The sequence below is a fragment of the Suillus fuscotomentosus genome, assembly GCF_016647785.1.
Source record: "Suillus fuscotomentosus strain FC203 chromosome Unknown F5891scaffold_124, whole genome shotgun sequence".
NCBI classification, from domain to species: Eukaryota; Fungi; Basidiomycota; class Agaricomycetes; order Boletales; family Suillaceae; genus Suillus; species Suillus fuscotomentosus.
In genome coordinates this window covers 103,833-129,988 of record NW_024539636.1, presented here as the reverse complement: position 1 = coordinate 129,988, position 26,156 = coordinate 103,833, and the positions used below count along the sequence as shown (strand labels likewise).

Below are 26,156 nucleotides of genomic sequence, written 5' to 3'. Positions count from 1 at the left end.
GGAAGGAGAAGGCTGCTCAGGAACGTAAAGCAGCACATGAATGCTCAGGTGTCAAGAACCTAGACACTGAGAGTGGTGGTCAAAAGATGAAGAAGTTTAACTTGAGTACTTACATACAGGACATATACATGAGTTTATATACTAAGAGACATAATGGAAAGATCAGTAAGCAGAGTCCAAGGCTATGTATGAAGCATATGCAAAGGTTAACAAACACAAGTCAGAAATTAACATAGGTTAATGGATCAGTAAGCATACCAGTGATAGATATAGCCGAAACAACGGAAAAAAGAAAATACCAAATAGGCTGTGTTTAATGTTATATGAACAGGAAATGAATTAAGAAGCTTATCTATATCGGATCAGAAGCGGATCTATGCATCGGACCAGATCAGATCTAGGGGTCCAAAGTCCGGAAGAGAAGTGTAGATATATGGGATATGACAACAGCACACTGACCCTCTGAAGTACCCGCCACACCACTTGGATCATGGCCACACCCTGAGTGTTTTAACATTACTAAGTGACACTATTCATGGACCATGTGCATGAAAGATTCATATCAATCCTGAAATGATAGTGTGAGCTGAAAGAATTACATTTAGTGAGATTAAAACTTACCTTTCATCTGATCAAGCCCATGTTATCCGTTAAATGAACCAGTGAGTGATAAAACTCATACACAGAGGCCTTTGACTCAAAGGACAGGATATGGTGGTGATGAAGAATGTGAAATGTTGCAGCCGTTCATGGATCAGTAGATGTTGATGGAAACCAACCCACATGCAAGAGTTGTTTGGTATGTGTCTGGGAGGTCGTACAGCCACAGAAGTTGAGCACAATTTTATATATACCATTTGTGTTGATAGGAACAAATTCATCATTAAACACTTTCCTTGGAAGAATACACCATTCGCCGATTGCATGTCTAAGCTGCATGTAAAGACAGATAATAATCAATTCAAGGACATGGCAAATTGCCTGAGACAATGGGCATCTTCATTCACAGTTCTCACCGTCATGTGCAATCATTGTTCACCCTGGCACAGAGACTCTCAATGCTTTGCTCAATGGTTTGATATAATAACCAGTGTTGGTGATTATGGACCAGTGCGAATGAAATTGGCAAATATTAGGATTGAAATTGCCTATAATTCAGGCATTATGATAGGTACTTCAAGTAGAATTGTTGGGCATGGTGTAGACAGGGTGAACAGTAATAGAGTTAGCTGGGTGTGATACACTTCCTGGCCTCAGCCTTCATTCCAATAATTCAGAAGGTTCCCAATGAGCATTATTCCTTCGTCACAGGAATCCAAAGGAGGGCTGCACCCTCATGTGGCTTCCTGGTCTCAGGCTGCATTCTAATAAATTGTGTATTTTGAAACTGCATTTATGAATAGCATTTTGAAAAAACTAAAAGTACATGTAACAGTATCATTGTTATTTTCCCATTTTTCCCTACCTCCCATCTCCCTGATGAGTTTTCTGCAAGTCTCAGACACATCTGTTGAAGTACAATCAAGTCAGGTGCACAGGGAATGCATAGATGATGTGTAATATACATGAATTGTAAACTACTCTTATATACTGTAAATTATTAGTACTTTTGGTTGGGTTTCTACATAGCCAAAATATTACAAAGTGCATAGCATGTTTTATCAGTCTCAAGATCCAAGTTGCTGGTGCTCCTCTAATCCAACACTCCTGTCTCTCATCTTCCCTGTTTGCCAGTTTCTTCATCTCCTGATCTTCTGCTTTGCCAGTTGGCCAGTTTCCTGTCCTCTCATTCTCAAATTTTCGAGTCTCTACATTGTCTTTTGCTCCCTTTTTAATTTTCACAACTGTTTTCTGCACAATCTCTTTTATCTCCTTGACCACATATTTCTTGTTTCATTTTAGTTTCATTGTTTACTGTATATATGTACCCTAAACAATTACAGTAGGCAAAATACTGGTGTTAATGCAGGGTGGCAGTCCAAGACTCCCACAGTGCATGGCTTGCTTCACAATGACTCCATATAATTAAATTTATACACATTGCATGCTAAAATATACAACAAGCAGGATTATGTAAGAAGAGGCCTGCACATGGTAGGAGTCCTGGACTCCCACATCTTGTACTCAGGTGGTTTGAGGCTTGCACACAGTGGGAGTCCTGGACTCCCACATTTGACACTCAGGTGGTGTGAGGCCTGTACACAGTGGGAGTCCTGGACTCCCACATTTGATACTCAGGTGATTTGAGAGGCCTACACACGGTGGGAGTCCTGGACTCCCAAATTTGACACTCAGGTGGTGTGAGGCCTGTACACAGTGGGAGTCCTGGACTCCCACATTTGATACTCAGGTGATTTGAGAGGCCTGTACACGGTGGGAGTCCTGGACTCCCACATTTGACACTCAGGTGGTGTGAGGCCTGTACACGGTGGGAGTCCTGGACTCCCACATTTGATACTCAGATGGTGTGAGGCCTGTACACAGTGGGAGTCCTGGACTCCCACATTTGATACTCAGGTGGTGTGAGGCCTGTACACGGTGGGAGTCCTGGACTCCCACATTTGATACTCAGGTGGTGTGAGGCCTGTACACGGTGGGAGTCCTAGACTCCCACATTTGATACTCAAGTGGTTTGAGGCCTGTACACGGTGGGAGTCCTGGACTCCCACATTTGATACTCAAGTGGTTTGAGGCCTGCACATGGTGGGAGTCCTGGACTTCCACATCTGATACTCAGGTGGTGTGAGGCCTGTACACGGTGGGAGTCCTGGACTTCCACATCTGATACTCAGGTAGTGTGAGGCCTGTACACGGTGGGAGTCCTGGACTCCCACATTTGATACTCAAGTGGTTTGAGGCCTGCACATGGTGGGAGTCCTGGACTTCCACATCTGATACTCAGGTGGTTTGAGGCCTGCACATGGTGGCAGTCCTGGACTCCCACATCTGAGACTCCAGTGGTGTAAGGCCTGCACATGGTGGGAGTCCAGGACTCCCACATCCATATCATGTAAACAAATGAAGTATAGAACATAGTGACAGTCCCTGCAATATAACATAACATAACATAACATAACATAACATAACATAACATAACATAACATAACATAACATAACATAACATAACATAACATAACATAACATATTGTAAATCTGAGACTGTACAATGAAGTATTAAGCATGTAGTAGTGAGAGGCCTCAAACACTTTTGGTAAATGTCACATGATAAAGACATCTTCTGTAAAATGCCTTCATTTTAGAATTGTTGGAAAAGTAATAGTAGACTTGCAGATAAACAATCTATGCTATCCAAGATGTCAAATGTAAACAAAGGTTTCAAAATGAGCTATAAGTGTTTGTCCATGTGGCTACAACTAATCTTTGGAAATCTCAATGCCCAAGTGCGCTCGACAGGTGTGAGCAGCCCTTGCAAATCTTGGGAACTGGGCAAAGAAAATAAAAATCTAGGTAACTCCAAGTTTGAGAAGGAGAACTTTCATATGAGTAGTATGTAGGTCACACCCCAGTCACATCATGTGATGTTGACTGAAAGTGCTTGAGGCCTACCTTACATGATACTACTGACTGTATCTATGAGTATATAATGGATATGCATGTTGTTGAAGCCTGCACACAGTGGGAGTCCTGGACTCCCACATCTTGAACTCAGTGATTTGAGGCCTGCACACAGTGGGAGTCCTGGACTCCCACATCATATACTCAGGTTGTTTGAGGCCTGCACACGGTGGGAGTCCTGGACTCCCACATCTGATACACATGTTGTTGCAGCCTATACACAGTGGGAGTCCTGGACTCCCACATCATATACTCAGGTTGTTTGAGGCCTGCACACGGTGGGAGTCCTGGACTCCCACATTTGATACTCAGGTTGTTTGAGGCCTGCACACAGTGGGAGTCCTGGACTCCCACATTTGATACTCAGGTGATTTGAGGCCTGCACATGGTGGGAGTCCTGGACTCCCACATCTGAGTCTCAAGTGGTATGAGGCCTGCACACGGTGGGAGTCCTGGACTCCCATATCTTGTACATACCGGAGTAATAATCAAAAACTAGGAAAAATTGATCCTAGGTGGATCCTAGGGGGGCTCATAACTAAACTAAGGGACTCAGATCGATGTTCGGGCCATAAGTCGAGAACGAGAGGTGCGGGCGGCGAGATTTTTGGTGCGGGAGGATTGTAGAACCCTATAGAGCAGGACGCAAGAAGCGTTAGTGCAGTTAGTTGCCTAAAAATAAGGTTACAGACTTACCCTTTCCTCCTCGTCCCTATGCCCAACTAACCCTGATGTTCGGGCCATAAGTCGAGAACGGGAGGTCCGGGCAGCGAGATTTTTGGTGCGGGAGGATGGCAAAATGCTATAGAGTAGGATACCAGAAGGGTTAGTCAAGAGGTTTGAACGAAAAAAAGTTACACCCTCATCTACCCTCCCTCTCACTAAAAGGGCGCCCAGATCGATGTTCGGGCCATAAGTCGAGAACGAAAGGGTCGGGCAGCGAGATTTTTGGTGCGGGAGGATGGTAGAATGCTGTAGAGTAGGACACCAGAAGGGTTAGTCAAGAGAGTTGAATGAAAAAAAGTTACACCCTCACCTTTCCCTCCTCGTCACTCAAGGGTGTCCAGATCGATGTTCGGGCCATAAGTCGAGAACGGGAGGGCCGGGCAACGAGATGTTTGGTGCGGGAGGATGGTAGAATGCTATAGAGTAGGATACCAGAAGGGTTAGTCAAGAGAGTTGAACGAAAAAAAGTTACACCCTCACCTTTCCCTCCTCGTCACTCAAGGGTGTCCAGATCGATGTTCGGGCCATAAGTCGAGAACGAAAGGGCCGGGCAGCGAGATTTTTGGTGCGGGAGGATGGTAGAATGCTGTAGAGTAGGATACCAGAAGGGTTAGTCAAGAGAGTTGGACGAAAAAAAGTTACACCCTCATCTACCCTCCCTCTCACTAAAAGGGCACCCAGATCGATGTTCGGGCCATAAGTCGAGAACGAAAGGGCCGGGCAGCGAAATTTTTGGTGCGGGAGGATGGTAGAATGCTGTAGAGTAGGACACCAGAAGGGTTAGTTAAGAGAGTTGAATGAAAAAAAGTTACACCCTCACCTACCCTCCCCCTCACTAAAAGGGCGCCCAGATCGATGTTGGGGCCATAAATCGAGAACGGAAGGGCCGGGCAGCGAGATTTTTGGTGTAGGATCATCACAGGGTGCAGGGTAAGCACCCTGCAAGGTACCGGGGTAGCCAGAGGTCGTGGTAAGAGTAGAGGAGGCACACGAAAAGTGTAAAGCACATGGGAACCACGAGTTTTTGTTGAGGGCAAAAGTCAACACTAACACAATTATTTTAAACCGAATTTTGGTGCGGGTGATGCAGAATTTCGAGGGCTACAAGATGGGTTAGTTAGATAGATACAAGTTGTGGAAGAAATGACTTGAAAAAAAAAAGTTGCTGGTGCGGCGCTTCTAATAGTTGCGCCTTCCTCATATGGTTAGGCGCCTGGCTCGAAACACATTGGGACACCAAGCTTCAAAAGAAGGTACTGGGCTCTCAACAAGGAGGTCACGCATTCTATGAATGGGCACTGGAACTCCAAAACCAGAACACCCTTTTATACGGTAACGCTGCTCACCTAACAGACGCCCAGCTCCGCAACCAATTAGAAGCGAATATATGCGATGACCTGACCACGGCAGTACTCAGAGCCAACCTCGACCCAGCGCTCACACTGAGGAACTGGATCTAGGAAGTACGTCATCTCGACGATAAACGCCTCGAAGACCTCGCCATGCATAAAAGACTCGCAGATGAAGCCTACAAGACCTCCAGACGAACCAACCAATCTTACACAGCATCAAAGACTACCTACAGCTCGTTGACAAACAACTCTGCACCTCGTCTCGGCCCTCTCACAGTAGCAGAATGAACGCTACTCGCAGATAACAAGGGCTGCTTCAAGTGCAGAAAGTTTTACGTGTCACACAGATTGAGAGAATGTCCTGACGGCGCACCAGAAGCATCATCCTACAAGACAATTACCGAAGCGGATGCAATGGCAGCCAAAACCAAGAACGAACGGTCAAACAGGTCTGTGCCTATCGCTGCGGTCGCTCCGGTCACTGCCATGATGCCTTCGTCTGTCTTGGAAGACTTATCTGACTCGAATGATGATACATGCATGGCTCCTTTTGAAACTGCCCATATCATATGACCCTGTCTCCTGATGGAGCCGTTATCTCCTTCGTTCGAGCGCATAGATGCATTAATTGACCATGGTTCACATCTAGTTCTTATTAATGAGGACATCGTGAACAAGTTGGGCCTATGGAGGCGCAAACTGCACTCCGTAATCCAGGCAAACTCAGCCTTTCTCGCACCATCTACTTCTCCTTTAAATTTTTCTGAATACGTTCTTCTGTCTCCTTGTTCTCTGAATCATGACTGGAACTCTCGTACTATATGCGCGATTGTTGCGCCTAATCTCGTCATGCCCCTCCTCTTGGGGGGACCTTTCTTATCACATAATTGCCTCCTCATAGATCATGAACTTCGCACTTGCATCAACAAACCTTCTGGTTACGATTTCTTAATCCCCCAATTGTTACACAACATACAGCTGTACCCTTGCCTTCAACTCGAGATGTTTTGCGACTACGCAAAACTGTTATTCGCAAACTGAAGGGTGTACTAACTGACTGTCTCAACAACTCGGTGAATCACACGACTTCAATGACAACTCACGTCGTCGCGACTATACGTCGCCGAATTGAAACTCTAGTGTTCGTCGAGAAGAACAAAGCCCAACTGGACCGTCTGGACGTGGAAATGAGAGAAAAATACAAAGATTGGTTCCCTAACGATATACCACATATTGATCATCTACCCACAGATGTGGTCCACTGCATCTGACTAAAAGATCCTGAGAAGATCATACAATGCTGACGGTACAATACTCCTAGAAAGTATAGGGAAGCGTGGGAACAGCTCCTCGATGAACACGTCGTGGCAGGTCATTTGAGACCATTGTCAAGCCCCTACGTATCGCCGGCCTTCCTCATACCAAAAAAGGACCCCAGCGCATTACCTAGATGGGTAAATGATTACCGAGCTCTAAATGCTAACACCATCCCAGATAATCACCCCCTACCACATGTAGACGAAATACTGCGCGACTGCACAAAGGGAAAAATATTTGGAAAAATTGATATGACTAATTCGTTCTTTCAGACACGAGTACATCCGGACGACATTAAGTACATGGCAATAGACACACCGAAAGGCTTACACGAGTGGACGGTAATGCCTCAAGGTGGGAGGAACGCGCCGGCGACACATCAACGTTGGATGTTCATGGCACTATGACCACTGATCGGTAAAATATGCCACGCTTATCTAGATGACATTATAATTTGGTCGGAAAACGTGGCGGAGCACGTAAAGAACATGCAACTGGTACTTGACGCCCTGTGTAAAGCCTCACTGTTCTGCTCACCAAAGAAGACCTCGCTATTCTGCAACGAGGTCGACTTTTTGGGCCATCACATATCCGCCTCAGGCATCGAGGCGGACGCGTCTAAAGTAAAACACATATTAGACTGGCCTGCACCAAAGTCGTCAATGGAGGTGCGCTCATACTTGGGACTGGTGCAATACTTAGAACAGTTCTTGCCAAAACTGGCAGAACACACGAGAATACTGACACCTTTAACCACAAAGAGTGCAGACACAAACTGGCCCGGCTGGAACGCGGATCACCAACATGCTTTCGATGCCATCAAGCGACTTGTCATTAGCCAGGACTGCCTAATGACAATCGATCATGACAATATCGGAGAAAACAAGATTTTTGTTACCTGCAACACAAGTGATTGGAGGACAGGGGGGATGCTAAGTTTTGGCCGAACTGCAGAATCAGCTCGCCCCGTCGCCTTCGACTCGATGCAACTTCGTGACGCACAGTTAAACTACCCGGTCCATGAAAAAGAACTTCTATCCATCGTACGCGCACTCAAGAAATGGCGTGTAGAATTGCTAGGTACCCCTTTCATGGTATACACTGATCACAGGATGCTAGAAAATTTCATGACCCAATGAGAGCTATCACGTCGACAAGCACGCTGGCAAGAATTCTTCGCCCAATACGACTTTACAATACAGTACATACCCGGAGAAGAAAACGTGGTGGCCGATGCACTTTCACGCCTACCACGCAAAACGGAAGACAAGCCAACATACGTCAAACAAACAATGAACATGCCCCCAAAGACAGGTAAAAGCATCAGCACTGTCACACTAATTCTGTCTATCACGCCAGATGAATTGCTACTCAACGACATCAGAGATGGCTACACTAAGGACCCATGGTGTGTTAGACTCACGCAACTAACGGATTCCTTGCCAGGACTACAAAAATGCGACGAGTTGTTATATATCAACGACCGTCTTGTCATACCGCGCGTGACTCACGTACGCGAGACACTATTCAGACTGGCCCACGCCGACCTCGGACACTTTGGCGCCGACAAGTCATATGTGGCGCTGCAACAATCGTTCTATTGGCCAAATATGAGGCGGGACCTCAAAGATAGTTATATCCCCGCATGCCCGGAATGTGCAAGAAACAAAAGCAGGACAACAAAACCTGCAGGGCTGTTACACCCCCTCCCAATGCCAGACAAGCAAGGGGACGCCATAGCAATGGACTCCATAGGACCTCTCCCCCTCGAACAAGGATTCGACGGAATCCTAACAATCACTGACCGACTAGGTGCTGACATCCGTCTAGTCCCCTGCAGGATGAACATGAACGCAAAAGAAATCACAAACCTCTTCTTCAATCATTGGTACTGCGAGAACGGGATGCCTCTCAACATCGTCTCGGACCGCGACAAGTTGTTCACAAGCAAATTCTGGAAGGCATTACATTGTTTAACAGGTATATGACTCAAAATGTCTACTGCTTACCATCCACAGACAGACGGCTCAAGCGAACACACTAACAAAACAATCAATCAAGCACTAAGGTACTTCGTGGACCAGCGACAATGCGGTTGGGTAGATGCGCTACCACGTGTCAGGTTCAACCTAATGTCGAGCGTGAATGCATCAACTGGCTACACTCCATTTCACATGCACCTTGGAAGGTCTCCACGCTTACTACCTCCTCTAATGCCGAACGCAGTGCAAGAAGCTCACGAAGACTTCCAGACGGACGTCACAAACGCGCTTGAAGCCATCATGAATCTGAAGACGGACGTCACCAACACACATGACGCTCTCATGGCTGCAAAGATATCGCAAGCCTCATCAGCAAACACAAGACGAAGCGACGAACCAGAACTCAAGACGGGCGACCTCGTATACCTCTCCACGGCACACCGGAGACAAGAGTACCTCCACGGCGACAAACGACGAGTGGCAAAGTTCATGCCTAGGTTCGACGGTCCTTACAAAATCATATCGGCAAACCAAAAGACATCAACATATACGCTTGACCTACCGGCGCACACAAACATCCACCCTACCTTTCACGCCTCGCAACTAAAGAAACACATAGCGAACAACAACGAACTCTTTCCCTCGCGAACGGTACAGAAGCCGGGGACGATCATCACGGACGACGGAGCAGAAAGTTGGGAGATAGAACACATCTTGGACAGAAGAAAGCGAGGCCGAGGATTCCAATATCTTGTGCATTGGAAAGGATACGGACACGAAATGGACATGTGGTTACCGGGTCAAGAGGTCGAAGGGACGGAAGCATTGGATGAATTCAACGACGGTCAAAATGTCTCGGAGGGTGGGAGGGTGTAAGCTTGCTGCTTACTACATCTGCTTATCACATCAAACACGTGATTGTTCGGACCGCTTAAAACACCGCTTAGATCTTCATTTACGGACAGACTCCGGTCTTACACTTACCACGACATCACATACTCATATCATATCTCAAATTCCACGGTTTTGTCCTATTATCTCCTGTCCGAACTGTTTAGTGTTTCCTGCTGCCACAACGGCGGGTCTCCACACATATACCAAAAACGGTACTGCGTTGTGCTCCTACTACTAGTGTAGCTCTAAAACATTAACCTTCAGTCAACAAATACAATATTATGTAATGAAAGTGAGGAGGGATACGTACATAATACTAGTATCAGCCGCACTCATCTGATGATCTTTACCCCATACTTATATGTATTTTGTTCTTCCATCACTCGGACAGACCATCCGAAGTGCGTTTTGGTGGCTGTGCCAACTGTTTTGAAAACGGATAGGCGTGAATCTTTTCTTAAACCATGTCAGTGCATGCGAGGCCTTGAGGTTCCAGCGTCCGTGCCAAAACTCGGTTGTTCACAATGTCATGTTCGACTATGTAGAGATGTCGCACTGTTATAAGCTCCACTGGCATACTCTCCTGGCGTTAGCTCCTTTCCTCTCCGATCAAATGTCTGTCCACTTCATTTCCCTTAATATTCGAGGTTCAAGCTATCAACGATATGTCTCCTTGCTTCATCCCAGCAATCCGACTGTGTCGCAGACCACAACAATCCATTACAGGTTCAAGACCGGGTCGAAAGTTGAGATCTAGACTTGATGTCACCTATGATAGCCACCGGTATGTTATCATTTATGCTGTGCAGTTTCTCACCCTCCAGCAGGCGGCAGCGGCACTTTACCGAACCCATATCTGAAACTCGGAATTCATCACGCGGATCCACTGACAAGCAGGCCGAAAAAAAACCAAAGGTGAGAAGCCACAAAGCTCGGTGTTAGCGCCGTATATTTGATCTGACATGGAATGACCCAAACATTAAGGAACCTTCTTCTGAAACTAAGGAGTCGCAGGGCAACAATGCGGTGCGACTGCTGGGGCGTCACTATAGTGGCAGTCAATATTACGAGAGACCTCCGTACCCATCGACCTGACAAAAGGCATGCTCGGAATGGTCGCAAACATCCTGATCATTGCGCAGGTGCATTTGCATAGCCTTTGAAAGTGTTCGTGAAGGATCCTGAGAGGTGTACAGTCAGTGATCAAGAATCAGTCCGATTTCCAGGTGAGAGTCGACAAGTGCGAGACTATCAGGGAACTTGGATCGCATCATCCCACTGTTCAGTGTATGTTTCTGGAACTCCTTGAGAGCTATGGCTACTGAATGATGTTTTAGGGCTGAGATGCTTGTTGGCCTCGCGATTGGAATGAACACTCAAACCTTGGGACTCAAGAGCAATGGTAAGTTGCCATCTCGGCGCGTGTTGTGTATCTTCTGAAGGAAATTAGGTATCACCCACCTGTGCCCCCACCACGTCCCTCCATGTTTTATGGACGTGAGGATCTTGTAGCAGAGTTGACAAACCTTGCCGTCGACGATGAACACATCACGTTGATCGGTCTTGGAGGCATGGGGAAGAGCTCCCCTGCCAAAGCTATCATTAACAAACCACCTGCCATGGAGAAATTTGCTGATGGGCGTGTCTTCGTGACCTATGACAGCCTTGATCCTTCGAGCATCACCTTCGAGACTCATGACTTGTTTTGCGGGAGCCCTATGCATAGAACTTGCTGGTGCTGATCCTATGCACCAAATATATACATTTCTTCATTCTGCTAGTGCCCTCATCATCCCTGATAATGCTGAGACCTTTGCAGCGAATCATCGGCGCTTGGAGAAATGCCACCAGCCATTGCTGACATCGCAAACATCCCTGGTGTTATTCTGATCTTCATGTCATGCAGTCGAAGTAATTCACCGAATGTGTGATGGATAACAAAAGATATTCTGCCATTGGGCTCATTAGGAGAAGAGGACTACGAGGGAGATAACGAGTGCTACTAGATCCACTGATGTGGACATTTAATGAACAATATGTAACTTGAAGTGGAAAAAAAAATCAAACATACAGGGTGGCAAAACTCAGCCAGTCCAGCGAGGGCCACTGCTAACTTGTTGTGCTCTACCACAAGCCACCCCATCAGTTGTTTGAGGGCTGCATTTTCTTCTTTTTCCCTTCAAAGTTCGAGGTAAACATCCTGAAGTGTCTGAGGTTGGGTAATGTGTTTGTTCATAGTACCCTCTATGGGTAGAAGCTCAGAAGGCTGCTTCAGCGGCAAATTTAATTGATTGCTGTGCAACAATATCGAAGGATGACTTACCATGGGGACTGTCATGGATGTTGCTGTGAAACTGAAAGTAAACCAGGCAATGGATAACTTTCCATAGGCTAAATAATCCAGAATATCTTGTTTCGGAGCCTGAAATACATTTGCAATCACTTCAATAATTTAATCTATGCAACAATAATCCTCCGTGAGCTCAGTCTTTAGTTGGTCTTGATCGGAAGATAAGTCTTAAGTTGCTCCAGTTCCTGTCCTCACTAAGATAAAACTCTGCAGGACTTGTGAGCTTTATTTCGAGAGGTGCCAAAATGATTGGCTTCAACTTTGTTGCCGGTGTGGGCAGTACCAGAGTCGAACTCCAGGCTCCCCATCTGAGATATGTCAATTATGTGAATATGGGATGGTGATTAGATTATTTATTGCGAGACTGCCAAGTATGCTGCCGGCCAAACCCCAGGTGTTGAAATGCGATCACTGATCGGCAACGCATGGCGACTGCGCAGAAGACATTGTAGAAAAATGGCAGGGACCCACCTAACCAAACAGTTTAACAATAATGGAACGTGAAATAGTTATTAGTCATCCGAGTAATAGGCGGACACGCGACACGGAGATCAGGGGCAGTGTTCGGTTTCGGGTTCCAAAGAGCGCCACTGGAATCCTAGTACAGTTGACATTCTCATAATGCATCATGTTGGTCCCCCACCTAGCTTATGCATTATGAGACCTTATGCAGTGACATATGGGTCACACTTTGTGACATATTTTCCCACCGAGCGGTGATTTTGTCAAATCATTTTCGAAATGTTCTACTATGACATTAAACCATCTATTTACTCGACGAAGCAACCCATTGATCAAGAGTGGTCTGAACATGAGATCTAACATCAAGATGATGGAGATGTGCCCGCAGTTTTCGCAGTTGTTTCTGCATCTCGAGCAGTGATACACCATCAGCATCAGAATAATCAACACAGACCTTTTCCATGTGTTCGCACAAATCTAGGGCCTCCTTTGGTGGTATTGGCTCCCATAAGTCATCAACTTCATCCTCAAGATCCTCTTCAGTATTCTCCATCATTTGCCAAGTTGCTTCTACAATAATCTCGTCATCTCCACCAGGGAACTCGAGGCCAGTATGGCCAATCACATCTTCTTCGATCGGGTTCAACAAATCCTCCAAAGTAGGTGCAGTACCACAGATTTGTTTACGATGCTGCAGATCTTCAATAGTGTTCATAAGTTCAGTCTCAAGCTGAGACAACTGTGGCAAAGATGGTTGTAAGGGACGAGTTGGAGGTTTGGGGAGACCTTCTTGAAGATGTGGGGCAGCTGCTGCGGGGTAGAGTGATTTGGAGGCAAGGTGATCAATGGCAGTTGCAGCAGCCATTTCATCATCCTTGGCCGCGAATATTGCATCAAAGGCAGGTTTCCAATCGTTATAGTGATATTTTAAACCTAGACGTGCTGCCAGCTGCTCCTGCGCATTTGGAAGGGTTTCAATAATACCAGTTGCAAAATTCTTTATGATTTGCCATGCCTCAGCATCCGCAAGAGGGGACTGAGTGTTGGGAGTGGAGCAAATCAGATTCGATGAAGCAGGAGTGTCCGGGATAGCCCTATGAAGACCAACGAGTCGTTGTTTCAATATCAGACTTCATACTAGATAGTAGATACGCACTCTGTAATTTTTGTATGCTTCCAGCAATTCCTAATTGTCTCTGGAGTGACAGCGTCCCAAGCATCCCTTACCATCAACATGACTTCGAGGAGATTTATCTTATAGATGTCATCGTCTCCTGCATCGTCTAACTCCACTGCACGCAAACAGAAAGCTTTCCGGTAATGAGCTTTTACACAATGAATGATACCAGCGTCCAAGGGTTGCACGTATGATGTGGGATTTGGTTCAAAATAGATGAGCTCGATATTTGTTGGCTTGTATGAAATTTCGTGACCAGAAAAATTGTCAATTGTCAATGCTATGTGCTGATTTTGACTTTTGAAATGCAAGTCTTGCAGCTTGTTGAACATAATAACAGAAATACTGACTCTTTGAAATATGCAGATGTCATCCAGGCAGTTTTGTTGTTACGATAATAGAAACCATAGGATGCAGGTGTCTTTTTGCCGAAGCAGCGAGGTTGCTTTGCCTTGCCTATATAAAAAATTGGTCGTTTCTCGCTTCCATCAGCATTGCATGTGAAGGCAACTGTGATACGAAATCTATTTGATTTCTTTCCGGACATTTGCTTTGATGCCAATCCACGGTCTGGTGGAGCACTATGAAACAATATGTCAGAGCTATAATACGAAGTTTCACGATTGCCTACAATCCAAACAGTCCACTTTCGTCCATATTCCACTGGTCTTTTGGCATGTATTTTTCGAGACATTTTGAGATTCTTTGGCGCTCCGCTGCAACTGCTGCTAAATTAATAGATGCTGCCTCTCCATGTCGACGATATTCTTTCATATTGTACCTAAGAAATAGAAAGTCAATATGCTGTAAAATATTAACTCTTGGCTCACGTTCGCAGGAAATTTTGTACCCAACCACCACTTTTTAACCTCTCATCCTCTGGTATGTCCATGGCTTCCTCAAATTTTGCACATTTTGCCATAAGCATTGGGCCTGTAACAGTTTCACGTTTCTGCTCCATATGACCAACCCACAAAACGAGTGCCTTTTCAACATCTGGCCGGGTAATGATCTGGGCCCTTTTCCCTGAAAGAGCTGTTGGATTTGATGACAAACGGGCCTGATCATTGCTACGTCCTTTTGCTGTGATGTGATGAGAGAGTGATGATTGAGTAAATATCAAAGCACCCTGAGGAAGATTCTTGAAATGCTTAACAACATCTTCCTGTGATATAGGCTGGTTATCATCATAATATCTGACTACAGTTAGCCAGTCACTGAGTGTTAGATTGTGTCGTGCATGGGCTGGAGGCTGGGGTAATGCAGATGTCTTGGGTAAGTCTTTGACCTTGGGTTTCATAACATGAACATAGGGTTTATGGTTGTGACGAGGTTTACGCTTTGGGGGGTCTGCAGGTGCCATTGAAAAGCAGGAAAAATAATGCCCTGCTTGATTTTATTTGTTACACACAAGCAGTAAAGGTTTAGCGTCAGTTTGTGGCAGGGTCCCTAGTGAGCAAAGGCTCCGCATTACTCTATGTAGTATATATAATGATGCATAAGTCTATAAAGCTCTATGCATTATTCAATAGTAGATTTCGTGCATAAATACATAGGAACGAAGTTGGTTCCCACCATTTGTCATGCATTACGAGATCTTATGCATTATGAGCATTTCAACTGTACCGTGCTTATGTAACAACCCAAGTGGGTTATGTATATTGGTCGGGGCAAAACGCCCTTGCCATGACACTGCCCATTCTCCAGGATTCAAATATTCAATGGCACGAGCACACTTAAAGAATTTCGCCTAGATGGCAACTACGCTCATTTCGCTCTTTGTCCTCTCACGCCTTAAGTTCTCTTTTGTGTCTCCCTGGTAGCTATTCCTTTGCACCGACTCACTATTTCCAGTTCTTCACTCTTCGGATCTTACAAAATATCACATTTAAAATCGGTCCCATTGCTCATTAACAGTCGTTACTACTCTGCAGTCCCACAGCCTCCCAACCCAGCCATAGACAACGCGCTCCCTCACACCGCTATCTGAATGCCCGTCTACGAAGAAAGTCTTGCAGACATCTTGTAGGCCTCTTCATTATTTATTAATCGCCACTATGTATTTGGTGCGTCGAGCACGCCCCTGCAAGCATTACCCCGTCACCCTATTCCAGGCGCAGCCCGCCTATGGCTGTTTTCTCCATGGTGAGCGTGGTTACCACTGGTCTGGGGTCGATCATCTCGGCTTGGCTGGAACTAAACCCTCATCTCCAATGGAGATGGATCCACGGGATTCAAGCGATGTGCGTATATCTTTTCTGAATTATAATACGTTCCAATAACAATAAACGCAGTGTTCGGGGGACCTACTTCCTTCTCAGCCTACTTATAATGGAGGAGACCCGATCGCAAATCATCCTTTGATGCATGGCCAAGAAACTCTGTATAGAAACTGGGGACGACCGGTACCGCGTCTGGGGAGAGCCCGGAGAGGAGACACGGCCGAAATTGAGTGCCATGATTAAGATGCCGTGTACTTGGCCAATCAGTACGTTATTTGATGATTGCTATGCAAGGTGGTGCTGATGGTGGTTAGTGTTTGTTCTCACTGAACCCATCGTGACTAGTATATGCGTCGGTAAATTTTCCCATTGTGTTTCGTTGTTTCTGAAGTTCTCTCCGCAGATTTGGGTCTTTTTCATGTCCGGCGTGCTCTACGTCCAGATCGGGTATGCAAATATGTCACTTCCAGCGAGGACTTGCCACTAAGTAATGCGAGCAGATCTGTGTCCGGAGTTTTCAAGCACATATATCACTTCAACGTCGGGCAGAGTGGATTAGTGTTCATTATCGTCGTGTAAGTGTCCTGATGTTGAGCGTTTGACCCTCTCATCTAGTTCGTCCTCGCAGTGTGGGAAGTATCCTGGGACTCCTTGCCAATTTCTACCAGGATGTGCTGTACCGGTGAGTCAATTGTAACAATAAAATTATGCGCCGCACCTGACCGATCTGTTTAGGAAATGCGTGTCTCAGAGGGGCCCTGAAGCAAGGCTATACATCGCTTGTTTAGTTGCACTCTTGCTACCTATATTCATCTATGCATGGACAGCGGACTCTCGCATGTTCTGGACGTGGCCTGTTGTCGGTTTATCGGTGTGTTTATCGTTTCTATGTATACGAGGATCGGGAATGCTCATCAGACACCACTCTAACCAGATCTTCATGTTTTGTTCATTTGTTTCGTACCAGGTGGTTTTCATTTATCTGGCAGACTGGGAAGTCTCTCGTACCATCTCCACTGTGATTTGTGTTTCACATTTTCTGCCCATGTAGCTATGGTCCAATGGCATCTTCTGCTTTGGCGGGCCAGGGTTTAGCTCGTACGTTGTTAATCATATTTTGTATGCACGTGCTGAGCAACCATAGGTAATATGGGTAGCTTTGGATTCCCCCTCTTCTCCCACATAATGTTCAAGAAGCTCACATACAAATGGGCCAACACTATCTTTGGTGGCGTCGCTGTCCTCCTGATTCCAGTCCCTTTCGTGAGTTTTTCGATATGTCTCGGTACTTCATTACTAACCCACTATCAAAGATTCTTTTCTTGTATGGACCCTCACTTCGAAAACGGAGCACAATGTACAGCCAGCTAATGCAAGATGAAGAAAAACCAGAACAGTTTGAATTTCCTAAATCCCAGCTAGACTAGGCTCGGGTTGATCCGTGTATGAGCTTCCAATTCATGGTCTGTATCACGTTCCTTACTCGCAGTGTCGATCTCAATGCACAATGGTGCAAACAGCCTCTCATTCATTTTTTTGGACTCGATTTACAGAGTATTATAATTCCAGCATCTACCTACTTGTAATCTCCGCAACAGACGAGGATTAGCCTCATACATTCATTTAGAAGGGCAGTTTTCTTTTCCACGAATACTTTCATTTGTAGCATATTATTCTACTAGTATGAGGTATCTGTATGACTATAGTGCGTCTTAATTGTTCATCCCCGTCAGGAAGGGAACTTTTCCAATACTATGCACTGTGTACGACAACATCGTTCCTTTGTTTGGAACGACAGGAATATTTGGACCATTTCTTGTTCTTCCATGGTCCCAGAGCAGTACATTGCTCCGTTTTGTCGCGGAACAGGATGCTCAATCACTACTGTCCCGATTAGTAGCGGATCCTCGTGTATTTCACTTAGGCATTCACCTCGGAGCCTCCATCCTGTAGGGTGTTTGGCACACTGAAAGAAAGAAGTCCTCATTGATTCAGTTCTCTCGTTTTTTTCAGTCCTGACATACAACTGGCACTGGCAGAAGATCCGACAGGTAAGGTCTTCGGTACGATAAGTGACTACGTCATTAGTCTATGGTGCGTTCGGAAACGTTTTAGATGTGGATGAAGACAACCGTTGGGTCTTGTCAAGGTCTGGCCAGCTCTGGCGTCACTTGCTGATCAACATATCCATTATCGCACTACAAGTCACTTCAAGCCTGAGCCCATCATATAGATCGCGCCTCCGAGTCAAAGCAGGACTTAAGGCTCTATTGTTGTTCCATTCTGAGCACTATTTTATGTAGAATTGTTAGATGTTTGGACGAGAAAGTCCTACGGGCGTTAGGGGTGAAGGTACCTCAACTCTAATAACAACGATGACAATACCAGTAGACTGGCTGACTCGGTCGGTAGCAGGAGGAGTCGCGTTGTGACACGTACATCATGCGTCGACATTTTACGCAGGAATGAGGCATGTTAAGCTCATGACAAGAGTCGCGCTGACCAACCTCACACTATGGCAGATGCTCTCAGACGACCAAGACCCACTGGAAGTCCCTAAACATGGCTTTAACCAAGTGCAAGGAGTCATTAAATTATTAAACACGCCCCTGACGATACATATCAAATGCAATTGATACCCAAATCTTCAGCAATGATCATCGCAGCCCGTTCTCCGATGAGAAGTGCGGTCGAGTACGAGTTCTGTGTATGTTGTTAGATCGTACAACAATTCCCTGTCCAGTACTCACCGTGCCAACGTTCAACGGCGAAATGGACATATCTGCAACCTTCAGGTTCGACACCCCGTATACAATAAGCCTAGCATCGACGACTCCCTGATCTGCCTCCGGTTTCATGGCACAAGTCCCAAGCTACAAATACAAATATCAGATATGAAATCATGGAAAGTTCAGTCGCACACACAGAATGCCACGTCGTTTGCACTGATGTTCGATTTAGTATTTTACTGTGACGATGCAGATCGCATGTCAGCACTTACTAATATCGCGGTGGAATCGATCAATCGCCTCGTCATCTTCGGTAGTATCAACAATGTCAGGCGCATTCAAGTCCACTGGCCCGAAAGCTTCTCTGCAGGCTGCAGCGCTTCCCTCCGAGAAATCAGGATGGCCAGCAGCAACTTCACCTCGGTAGGAAGCCATGCGTCGAAGAAGTTCGCGTGTCTTTTTATACCCGAAGTTAAGAGGAACAATATCAGATGGACTGGGCGGAATGGCGTGGTCATGCAAAGTGCCCTAAAATGAGATGCGTCCACTCACTCATCTAGGAAGCCTGTAGTAAAGTCCATTGCTTCTTTTCCGTCATCTGTCACGTCGATATGAACGCTTCCAGCAGACACCGGGTAAAGCTATTCAAAAGATTAACAAAAGAATCACAGGGTGGATGAAAAGTAGTACTGTATAATACCCCGTACACATGTACCTGCGAGGAGGAAGAACGAGCGGCTTCGAGAGCGGTTGAACATGTCTGGGTGTCATGAGCATTGTCATATCATTAAAGCTAAGCAATGCGCACGCACCCTGCAAAAACACAAAATATTGCAACAGCCTTGTCTGGCCGGTCCTGGAAAAACTCCTTTTAGCGTGGTTGAAAAGCTGGATCCATGGCTTTCAACTCCTCGTCATCAGGACGCCACTTGATTTTTGAATCGAGGCCGCTGATATTCCAATCAGCACGATGCCAGCAGTGATAATGACAACTTGCACCAACTTCTGTGCAATCAATGACTTGCCGCTGCTGTTCCATTCTGCAAGGCTTTCTACATTTGGGTGGTTATAAGTGCTGCAATCGTGGGATGAAACATGCTTACCCTGCAGGATACTGTCCCCACGCCAGAGGGCGTCCATGGTAACAGCCTCGTCAGCAGCCAAGTATGGAACAAAGACGAGATTGTGATCTGACCGTCCTAAGCCAAGGAAGCTCTCGGGATAAGTAAATTAAAAGCGCACCTTGATAATTTTCTCCGACACCAGGCAAATCCAACAGCTGCTCGATACCGCACCGCTCGAGGATCGCCTCGGCACCGATCCCAGACCTCTCCAAAATGGCCGGGGAACCAAACGCCCCAGCAGAGACAACATCCAGTTTTGATGCTCTTACAACACTCGACGATTGATCCGCATCCGGGCAAGACACCTGGTCGCTGGAAAACTCAACACCTACAGCACGCTTGTCCCTTTCATTTGGAGAAACAGTCAACCGTTTGCTGGGGTCGCGATCTCATATGGCCACTTACTCGAAGATGATACGCTTCACGCGCTTTCCGTCTCAGACTTGTAAATTCGGGTTGTGAGCTTGGTTGTAGACATAGTGGTGAGCTGCGTCGGAACGCCTTCCGGTTGTCCCGTCGATGTATCTTGTGTACGTGAGCCAAGAATTTGCAATTGTGTAAGAGTGCAGGAACTCACGTCCGCCATGGCTGAGGTAGATCTGGTTAGTTGTCGAAGTTAGGAAAGAAGCATCGTAGCTTACACTGTATGTATTGCACGTTTCTAAATCATTTGTGTCGTCGGCATACTGCCTCTTGTGATAGGTCGTGCCAACTTGGATGAATTCATCGGAGATACCCAACTTACACCCACCAGATGAAACTTTGATAGGTCCGTCATATCCGTGAGTTGGACGATCGGGCTGGACCTCATATGTCTCCAGCTATAAGGTGAACGTATGAGCAATTCGAACGAATGTCCTGTAAACGAATTTAAGACCTTCTTCGTGAGGGGAATCAGATTTTCAGATTCCCAACCATCGACTCCCCAATCGTCATAGTCCGAAGCAGGTGCACGGGTATATACCATGACTGTCTCATTATCAGAGCCTTCTTTATCGTGGCAGGCATGCTACGCACAATTCACACATGAGGCTCCACCGACGCAACGACTGGAAGGAACGATCAGTGCACGACCGTTGAGACAAGGAGATGGATTTCCTACGTGAAATGTAACTGTGGTGCTCGTCGGTGCTTGGTTGAAGGGATATTGGTAGGGTTGGACATGCATAGGTTTGTTGAGGGTGTGTTGACCCGCTTCCAAAATCAAGATCCTGAGTGAGGGGTCATATGCAGCTAAGCGACCTGCGACAACACAGGCTGTAGTGCCACCTGTACAGGACGATGTATGACGAGGGCAATCCACTACAAGATGTTATTTGCTTACCTCCAGCAAAAACAATGTCGAATTCTGACAGGATTGGATGAGACATTGATATGGATGGTTAATTTCAGGCTGCCCCTCGCTGCTTCCATCTTATAACCAGTAAAGTGAAGCCTATCATTGGTCCATGGGGAATGGGAACTTACGACACGTCGCAGATCACAAGATTAAGACTGATAAGTGGCAATAATAACTTGGACTGCAATAGGCCACATCTGAACAATAACATCAGAAAGACAGGGCGCTGCGTGGCGTCGCAGGTATGTTGATGTGTTGTTGAACGCGCAAATGGCTTGATAATACAAAACCTTGTGACCAATTTGGCAATGTCCTTCAAGTTGATAAACGTTAGTTCCATTGCGGTCCGGCGGGCCCGTTCGCCCTCCAACATGCGGTAAGATCCAAATTCGAACATCTGCTACACCAAGACTCCCGATACCATCGTTTAGGTCAGTATTTGGAAGGCTGGACACCACGAACAGGAGGGAAGGACAGATGTACGAAAAGTTAGGAATGGATGTACATTAAAGAAAAGCGGGTCACTCACCGCGAGAGCCCACGATTCATTTCATGGTGATTCAAGCTCTCCCAATGCCTAGTATTCGGCCGAAAGGATAAACTGATTTCAAGCAACAACTTGAGTGATACATCGAGCAATCTATAAAGCAAAGATAAGTTGTAGGATCGGGTCTGTTGCGTGGATTGCATTACATGGCCACAATACAATTCACAATGCAGATTCTGCGGATGATAGTAGTCGAATAACTAGCTGATTTCCAGAATTAGGTTTCGTGGAGGTGGATGGGCACACGAATGCCCGAGGGTATGCGCCCAGAAGGGAATTTCGGAACACGACAGGCTTCGGTCTTTAGGAGGAGGGGACGCAATTGTTGCATGTCCCACCCCACAGACATATCCTTGAAGGATGGCTGGCTCGAATGACTCACAGATCATCTGCGAGATCGATATGTCGTTGTCAGAAAATTCAAGATGTACTGTATAGACGTAATTTGCAGACGCCCTATGGCGAGTCGTAAGGTGAGGGATCGCGAGACCTTGGACCTGAACCGTGAAAGATTGCATGAAAGTTGTGGTGCTAAATTGATGTGACAAAGGATTGGGTCCATGTATTCCGTGATCGATAACACACCATTCCTGAACACCGCAGTGACATGTTAAGGCCCGCGCAGCTTTGGCTGTAGAGAGAGCGTTCCGATGTTAGTAGAGTGCGATGACCATATTGCACACTTGGTATGCGGCGCAGAATTGCAATTCCAACAAGAATGGACATGGCATAATTAGTCAATGAGATAAAGTGAAACCAAATGAAAGGGACAGGACTTGGTGAGATGAGCAAGGAGCAAAGCGCTGTGAGCAAGGCTGACGTCTTTGAAAATCATAATTTGGATGAAACGAGTCTTGAAAGATGGAAACTTCTTCATTACGAGCGCGTTTGAGATGCGAAAAGAGAGACATCTGGTGCAGATACATATTTTGGAACTCGACGAGATGATATGCACTCGGACAATTTACATGATAGCCAGTATCGCAGAAACTGCTCGACATAAGAAGTGTAGGATATAGCCGAATTCAAGGGCCGTGGGAAGCCACGAGAGAAGCTAGCTATTTTGACGTATTAGTTGGTCACTAAGAAGCGATTGACTGAAATTCTTCATGTAGGTAGTCCCTAAGTATAAAAAGGGTCAGTTTGCAGCAGCTGGATGCTAGGGAAAAAGATATGGGGTCACCTAAGTCACCTCCCTGTAGCTGACCCAGGATGAAGATCCGGCCATAGCAGACGGGTGAGATGTGCGGTCGGAGAGATGAGTGGTGCGGGGAGTGTATTAGAGTACCTAGTGTGAGATCTCAGCATATTAGTACGAGAAACGAAGGTGAAAAAAAGATACAAGCTCACTTACCCTCCTCCTCTCGGAAAGCCAACAAGAACAAAGGTTGGGCCATAAGTTGAGAACCAAAGATGCGGGCGGCAAGATTTTTGGCGCGGGGACATCGCAGGGCACTGTAGATTAGGATGATAGATAGTTGAGGTCAGAGAGTGCGTTGAAAATAAGTTATGAGCTTACCTGTGCCTCCTCTCGACAACGCCGAGAGACAATAAGTGCCGCAGTATTTCTTCTTTGCTCCCATAAATGCCAATAGGCTTCACGGTTAAGCTATCCAGCGCGCTGAACTTGACTTCCGTCATGGACACATATGAACCGGGACAAACGGTATTGATGAATGCTCGGAGTGAATCCTGCGCAATGATGATTTTGTCCACTAGGAGCAATCAGCGAAGGAAACTGAACTTACATAGTCTTGGATATTATTGATCGATACAAGTTGTCATCCGAGTCCTCTGTCCAATCTGTTTGATCACCTTTTGATGAGTGCACTTGTGAAGCCGAGTGCTCGTCGTCGTCATCGTCCATTTCGTCAAGCTGAGAACTTTGTGGATTACGGAAAATCTGTTTGCGTGTACTGTGCCGAGCAAGATGTGGGATTTAAAATGATGACACGTGCGGGTACGGCAGATTGGCCTATGGAAGGCCTGAAACTTATTATGGCATCATATAACCTCGAGGCGGACAGCTTTACACGTATGTATATGTGATATACATAGACCCAGTCAGCAACAAGCCCTGCTTGCAGCTGTTTACATCTTCTCGACGCCGGCCTCCTTGGAGCAACGCGTTCAAACCCTTGACAATCTATAATGTCTTTAAAACAAGACCGAAGAAATCGGTCCTGGATTAGCCGTTTTCTAGCCTCCCTCCGTCGTGCATTCATGTCAGAGCCTCCTCCTGGACTCCCAGTTTTAAAGTTTCACTGTCCAGATGGGCCTGATATCAATAGTGCGTCTGTTTTGAGTTGGCGTTCCTCGATGGCAGAGTCTTGGGACTCCAAAACCAAGGGTAATCTGTATGCAAAGTGTGTACTGGCACGCATGGAGTACTACAAATGTGCTGGTCACCCCAAACACGAGTTCCTCTTGTTTTATTTTAGACACTGGATCGATGGCTGCTCCGCTCAGGCTGTAGTGTCTGCAGACCGTGCCATGCAAGGACAAACCCATTCCCTCAGACAATCATCTGAATTAGTCTCTCCCTCATCATCCGACACCAACGCGTACGACTCCGTATCTATTTATGGTTCCCCCCGCGATGCAGCGCCAGAACTTCAAGTCAGATATACACAATACAACAGGCTCTGTACCTTTGACTTCCCTTTAACTTCTGCGCCCTCAGCACTTCAAGTGTCCACCGTCCTGTCTCTGGTACACCTCCAGGCCCCGGCATATCATTTGTATGAAAACCAATGCTATTGGTTTTCGAGCGCAGTGTGGGGCAGTTTGAAAGTGCTGTTCCCTAGTGATCAAGACTCAGAGTGCGAAAACCATCATGCACGTGCGCGTTATCGCGGGTTCGCATTAGGATCGCCAACTGAGGATATCAAGGCTGTATGTGCCGCTTATGAGCTCGAGTGGCAAAAGATGTTGGAGACGCTTGAGAGGGTAAAGTGCCATCACGAAGCGGAAGAGGCAAAGGTGGTTTATTCTCAGCTAATATAGTATCCATTTCTTGATGGTACTTGTCGTTGCAGAATCGACAGACATTGCACATGGAGTTTGAGGTTAAAAATGAGCCGTTTCGCCAAGCACAGGTGAGTTGTTTTCTCAGCAAATTCAGTCTGTTTTTTTATGGTACTTGTCCACCAGCAGGCCGAAATAGAACGACTTCGCCAAACAGAGGTGCAACAGAGGGCCGAAATCGAGCAACTTCGTGCGAGGCTTGCAGCCTTAGAGGGCTGATATTTCATAACATCATACAAATATGCCCTGTTCATGTTCCATCGCTCCTCCATATTCCGTAGTATAATAAAGAGGCAATACTATGAGCTTTCCGCGCTGATCATCAGCACCTCCCACCTTTGGCTCGAATATTTGCACAACTCATGTGGTTTGAAACTGAGCATCATAGTAGGATTGCGCATCACTGGTACCCCTACCGGTGACAAGATATACATTTAGCTTTGGCTTCTCGTCGCTTGTCAAGACGCTGATCGCACATCTCCATCAAAGCCAGCTTGAAGGCGAGTGAATCTTCCGTTCTCCTCTATAATCTGATCACCGCCCCATGCATGGCAAATTTTGAATTCCAGATCCTTCACAAGATCCTCCACTTCATTATCGAGCTCGTGTTCAAACTCAAGCCTATCGGGGAGGACATCAGAGAACCTGTGAGAAGAAGATATCGTCATATATCGTTATATATCGTAATATATAGGAAAGGTTTTCGTCACATTGTAATATAAAGTGATATAAAGCAATATATGACCATGTAAAAGCACCATAATCAGCATAATCCCCAGCAAGAACTCACCGGTTTACTGATGGAAGGTGGCGATTTTGTGTACCCCAAAGGCCAGGAGCAGCGGTTGGGACTACCTTGGGCGGTGGAGGTGGGGAAGCAGTCATGGACTCACTATACTCCCTTAGACTATTCGTGCTCTTCGTGATTCTAATACTTCGCTCCCTTCGAGAATTGAACTCGTCGGACTTCATCTAGGCAAATAAATAGCACCCGTGCGCTAGTCTTCATGCTGTCGATTCTTGCTGTAAGTATGTCATTTATACGTTTTGGCCGTCTGCTCGCTAACACTTTTCGGTCTCGGACTTCCGTTCATATTGAGAAGACGTCATACCATCCTTGTTGACAATAATTAGTCATAAGGTCTGCCTTCCCTCTCACTGTAGTCGCTGTTTTGTTTGTCCTGTAGGGGCTTGTAATCATGGGTTTTGTCCAGTGTACTGATCTCAAGATATGTAATGAGGGCCAGTGCTATCCAACCTAACTTGAGCAGAACTTCGGCAAGCCGACATACTAAGAGAACCGAAGCGAAGGTGAACCCATTGTTTGCTTTG

General features: G+C 46.2%; 8 protein-coding genes across 8 annotated transcripts; 4 read left to right on the top strand and 4 right to left on the bottom strand.

Moving 5' to 3' along the window:
* Window positions 1–924: 924 nt before the first annotated feature.
* Window positions 925–1,239, top strand: F5891DRAFT_964177 (uncharacterized protein; the record flags this gene model as incomplete). The annotated part of the gene is made up of 1 exon (XM_041376075.1): window positions 925–1,239. The coding sequence occupies one exon, from the start codon at window positions 925–927 to the stop codon at window positions 1,237–1,239; it is 315 nt and encodes a 104-aa protein (XP_041218228.1).
* A 2,875-nt stretch (window positions 1,240–4,114) lies between these two features.
* F5891DRAFT_1197520 (uncharacterized protein) lies at window positions 4,115–5,219 on the bottom strand (the record flags this gene model as incomplete). Its single annotated transcript, XM_041368501.1, has 5 exons — window positions 4,115–4,207; window positions 4,273–4,548; window positions 4,613–4,718; window positions 4,775–5,058; window positions 5,127–5,219. 5 exons carry the CDS (start codon window positions 5,217–5,219, stop codon window positions 4,115–4,117), a joined length of 852 nt encoding a protein of 283 aa, XP_041218227.1.
* A 5,293-nt stretch (window positions 5,220–10,512) lies between these two features.
* Window positions 10,513–11,589, top strand: F5891DRAFT_986620 (uncharacterized protein; the record flags this gene model as incomplete). Its single annotated transcript, XM_041377798.1, has 7 exons — window positions 10,513–10,631; window positions 10,657–10,762; window positions 10,832–10,873; window positions 11,004–11,042; window positions 11,074–11,134; window positions 11,192–11,249; window positions 11,298–11,589. The coding sequence occupies 7 exons, from the start codon at window positions 10,513–10,515 to the stop codon at window positions 11,587–11,589; spliced, it is 717 nt and encodes a 238-aa protein (XP_041218226.1).
* A 348-nt stretch (window positions 11,590–11,937) lies between these two features.
* Window positions 11,938–14,239, bottom strand: F5891DRAFT_916658 (uncharacterized protein; the record flags this gene model as incomplete). Its single annotated transcript, XM_041373717.1, has 5 exons — window positions 11,938–12,024; window positions 13,234–13,753; window positions 13,816–13,951; window positions 14,093–14,156; window positions 14,183–14,239. Coding segments are annotated over 5 exons (864 nt in total), but the record flags the coding sequence as incomplete, so codon positions are not given.
* A 1,964-nt stretch (window positions 14,240–16,203) lies between these two features.
* Window positions 16,204–17,905, top strand: F5891DRAFT_1211010 (uncharacterized protein; the record flags this gene model as incomplete). The annotated part of the gene is made up of 10 exons (XM_041369183.1): window positions 16,204–16,324; window positions 16,373–16,410; window positions 16,462–16,505; window positions 16,559–16,633; window positions 16,687–16,740; window positions 16,794–16,929; window positions 16,993–17,076; window positions 17,147–17,156; window positions 17,203–17,321; window positions 17,372–17,905. The coding sequence occupies 10 exons, from the start codon at window positions 16,204–16,206 to the stop codon at window positions 17,483–17,485; spliced, it is 795 nt and encodes a 264-aa protein (XP_041218224.1). The 3' UTR covers window positions 17,486–17,905.
* A 775-nt stretch (window positions 17,906–18,680) lies between these two features.
* F5891DRAFT_1131526 (GMC oxidoreductase-domain-containing protein) lies at window positions 18,681–21,281 on the bottom strand (the record flags this gene model as incomplete). Its single annotated transcript, XM_041364676.1, has 17 exons — window positions 18,681–18,761; window positions 18,809–18,931; window positions 18,984–19,003; window positions 19,060–19,283; window positions 19,340–19,428; window positions 19,478–19,547; window positions 19,696–19,737; window positions 19,791–19,827; window positions 19,891–19,977; window positions 20,030–20,216; window positions 20,244–20,286; window positions 20,317–20,330; window positions 20,355–20,499; window positions 20,599–20,732; window positions 20,789–20,880; window positions 20,929–21,180; window positions 21,236–21,281. 17 exons carry the CDS (start codon window positions 21,279–21,281, stop codon window positions 18,681–18,683), a joined length of 1,686 nt encoding a protein of 561 aa, XP_041218223.1.
* Window positions 21,282–22,651: 1,370 nt separating this feature from the next.
* F5891DRAFT_1069479 (uncharacterized protein) lies at window positions 22,652–23,840 on the bottom strand. Its single transcript, XM_041363228.1, has 4 exons — window positions 23,546–23,840; window positions 23,317–23,489; window positions 22,981–23,252; window positions 22,652–22,919 (listed from the first exon to the last, which is right to left on the bottom strand). Exons 2-3 carry the CDS (start codon window positions 23,436–23,438, stop codon window positions 23,144–23,146), a joined length of 231 nt encoding a protein of 76 aa, XP_041218222.1. The 5' UTR covers window positions 23,439–23,489; window positions 23,546–23,840; the 3' UTR covers window positions 22,652–22,919; window positions 22,981–23,143.
* Window positions 23,841–23,862: 22 nt separating this feature from the next.
* Window positions 23,863–25,118, top strand: F5891DRAFT_1069474 (uncharacterized protein). The gene is made up of 3 exons (XM_041363227.1): window positions 23,863–24,779; window positions 24,836–24,895; window positions 24,951–25,118. The coding sequence occupies exons 1-3, from the start codon at window positions 23,949–23,951 to the stop codon at window positions 25,041–25,043; spliced, it is 984 nt and encodes a 327-aa protein (XP_041218221.1). The 5' UTR covers window positions 23,863–23,948; the 3' UTR covers window positions 25,044–25,118.
* The last annotated feature ends 1,038 nt before the right edge of the window (window positions 25,119–26,156 follow it).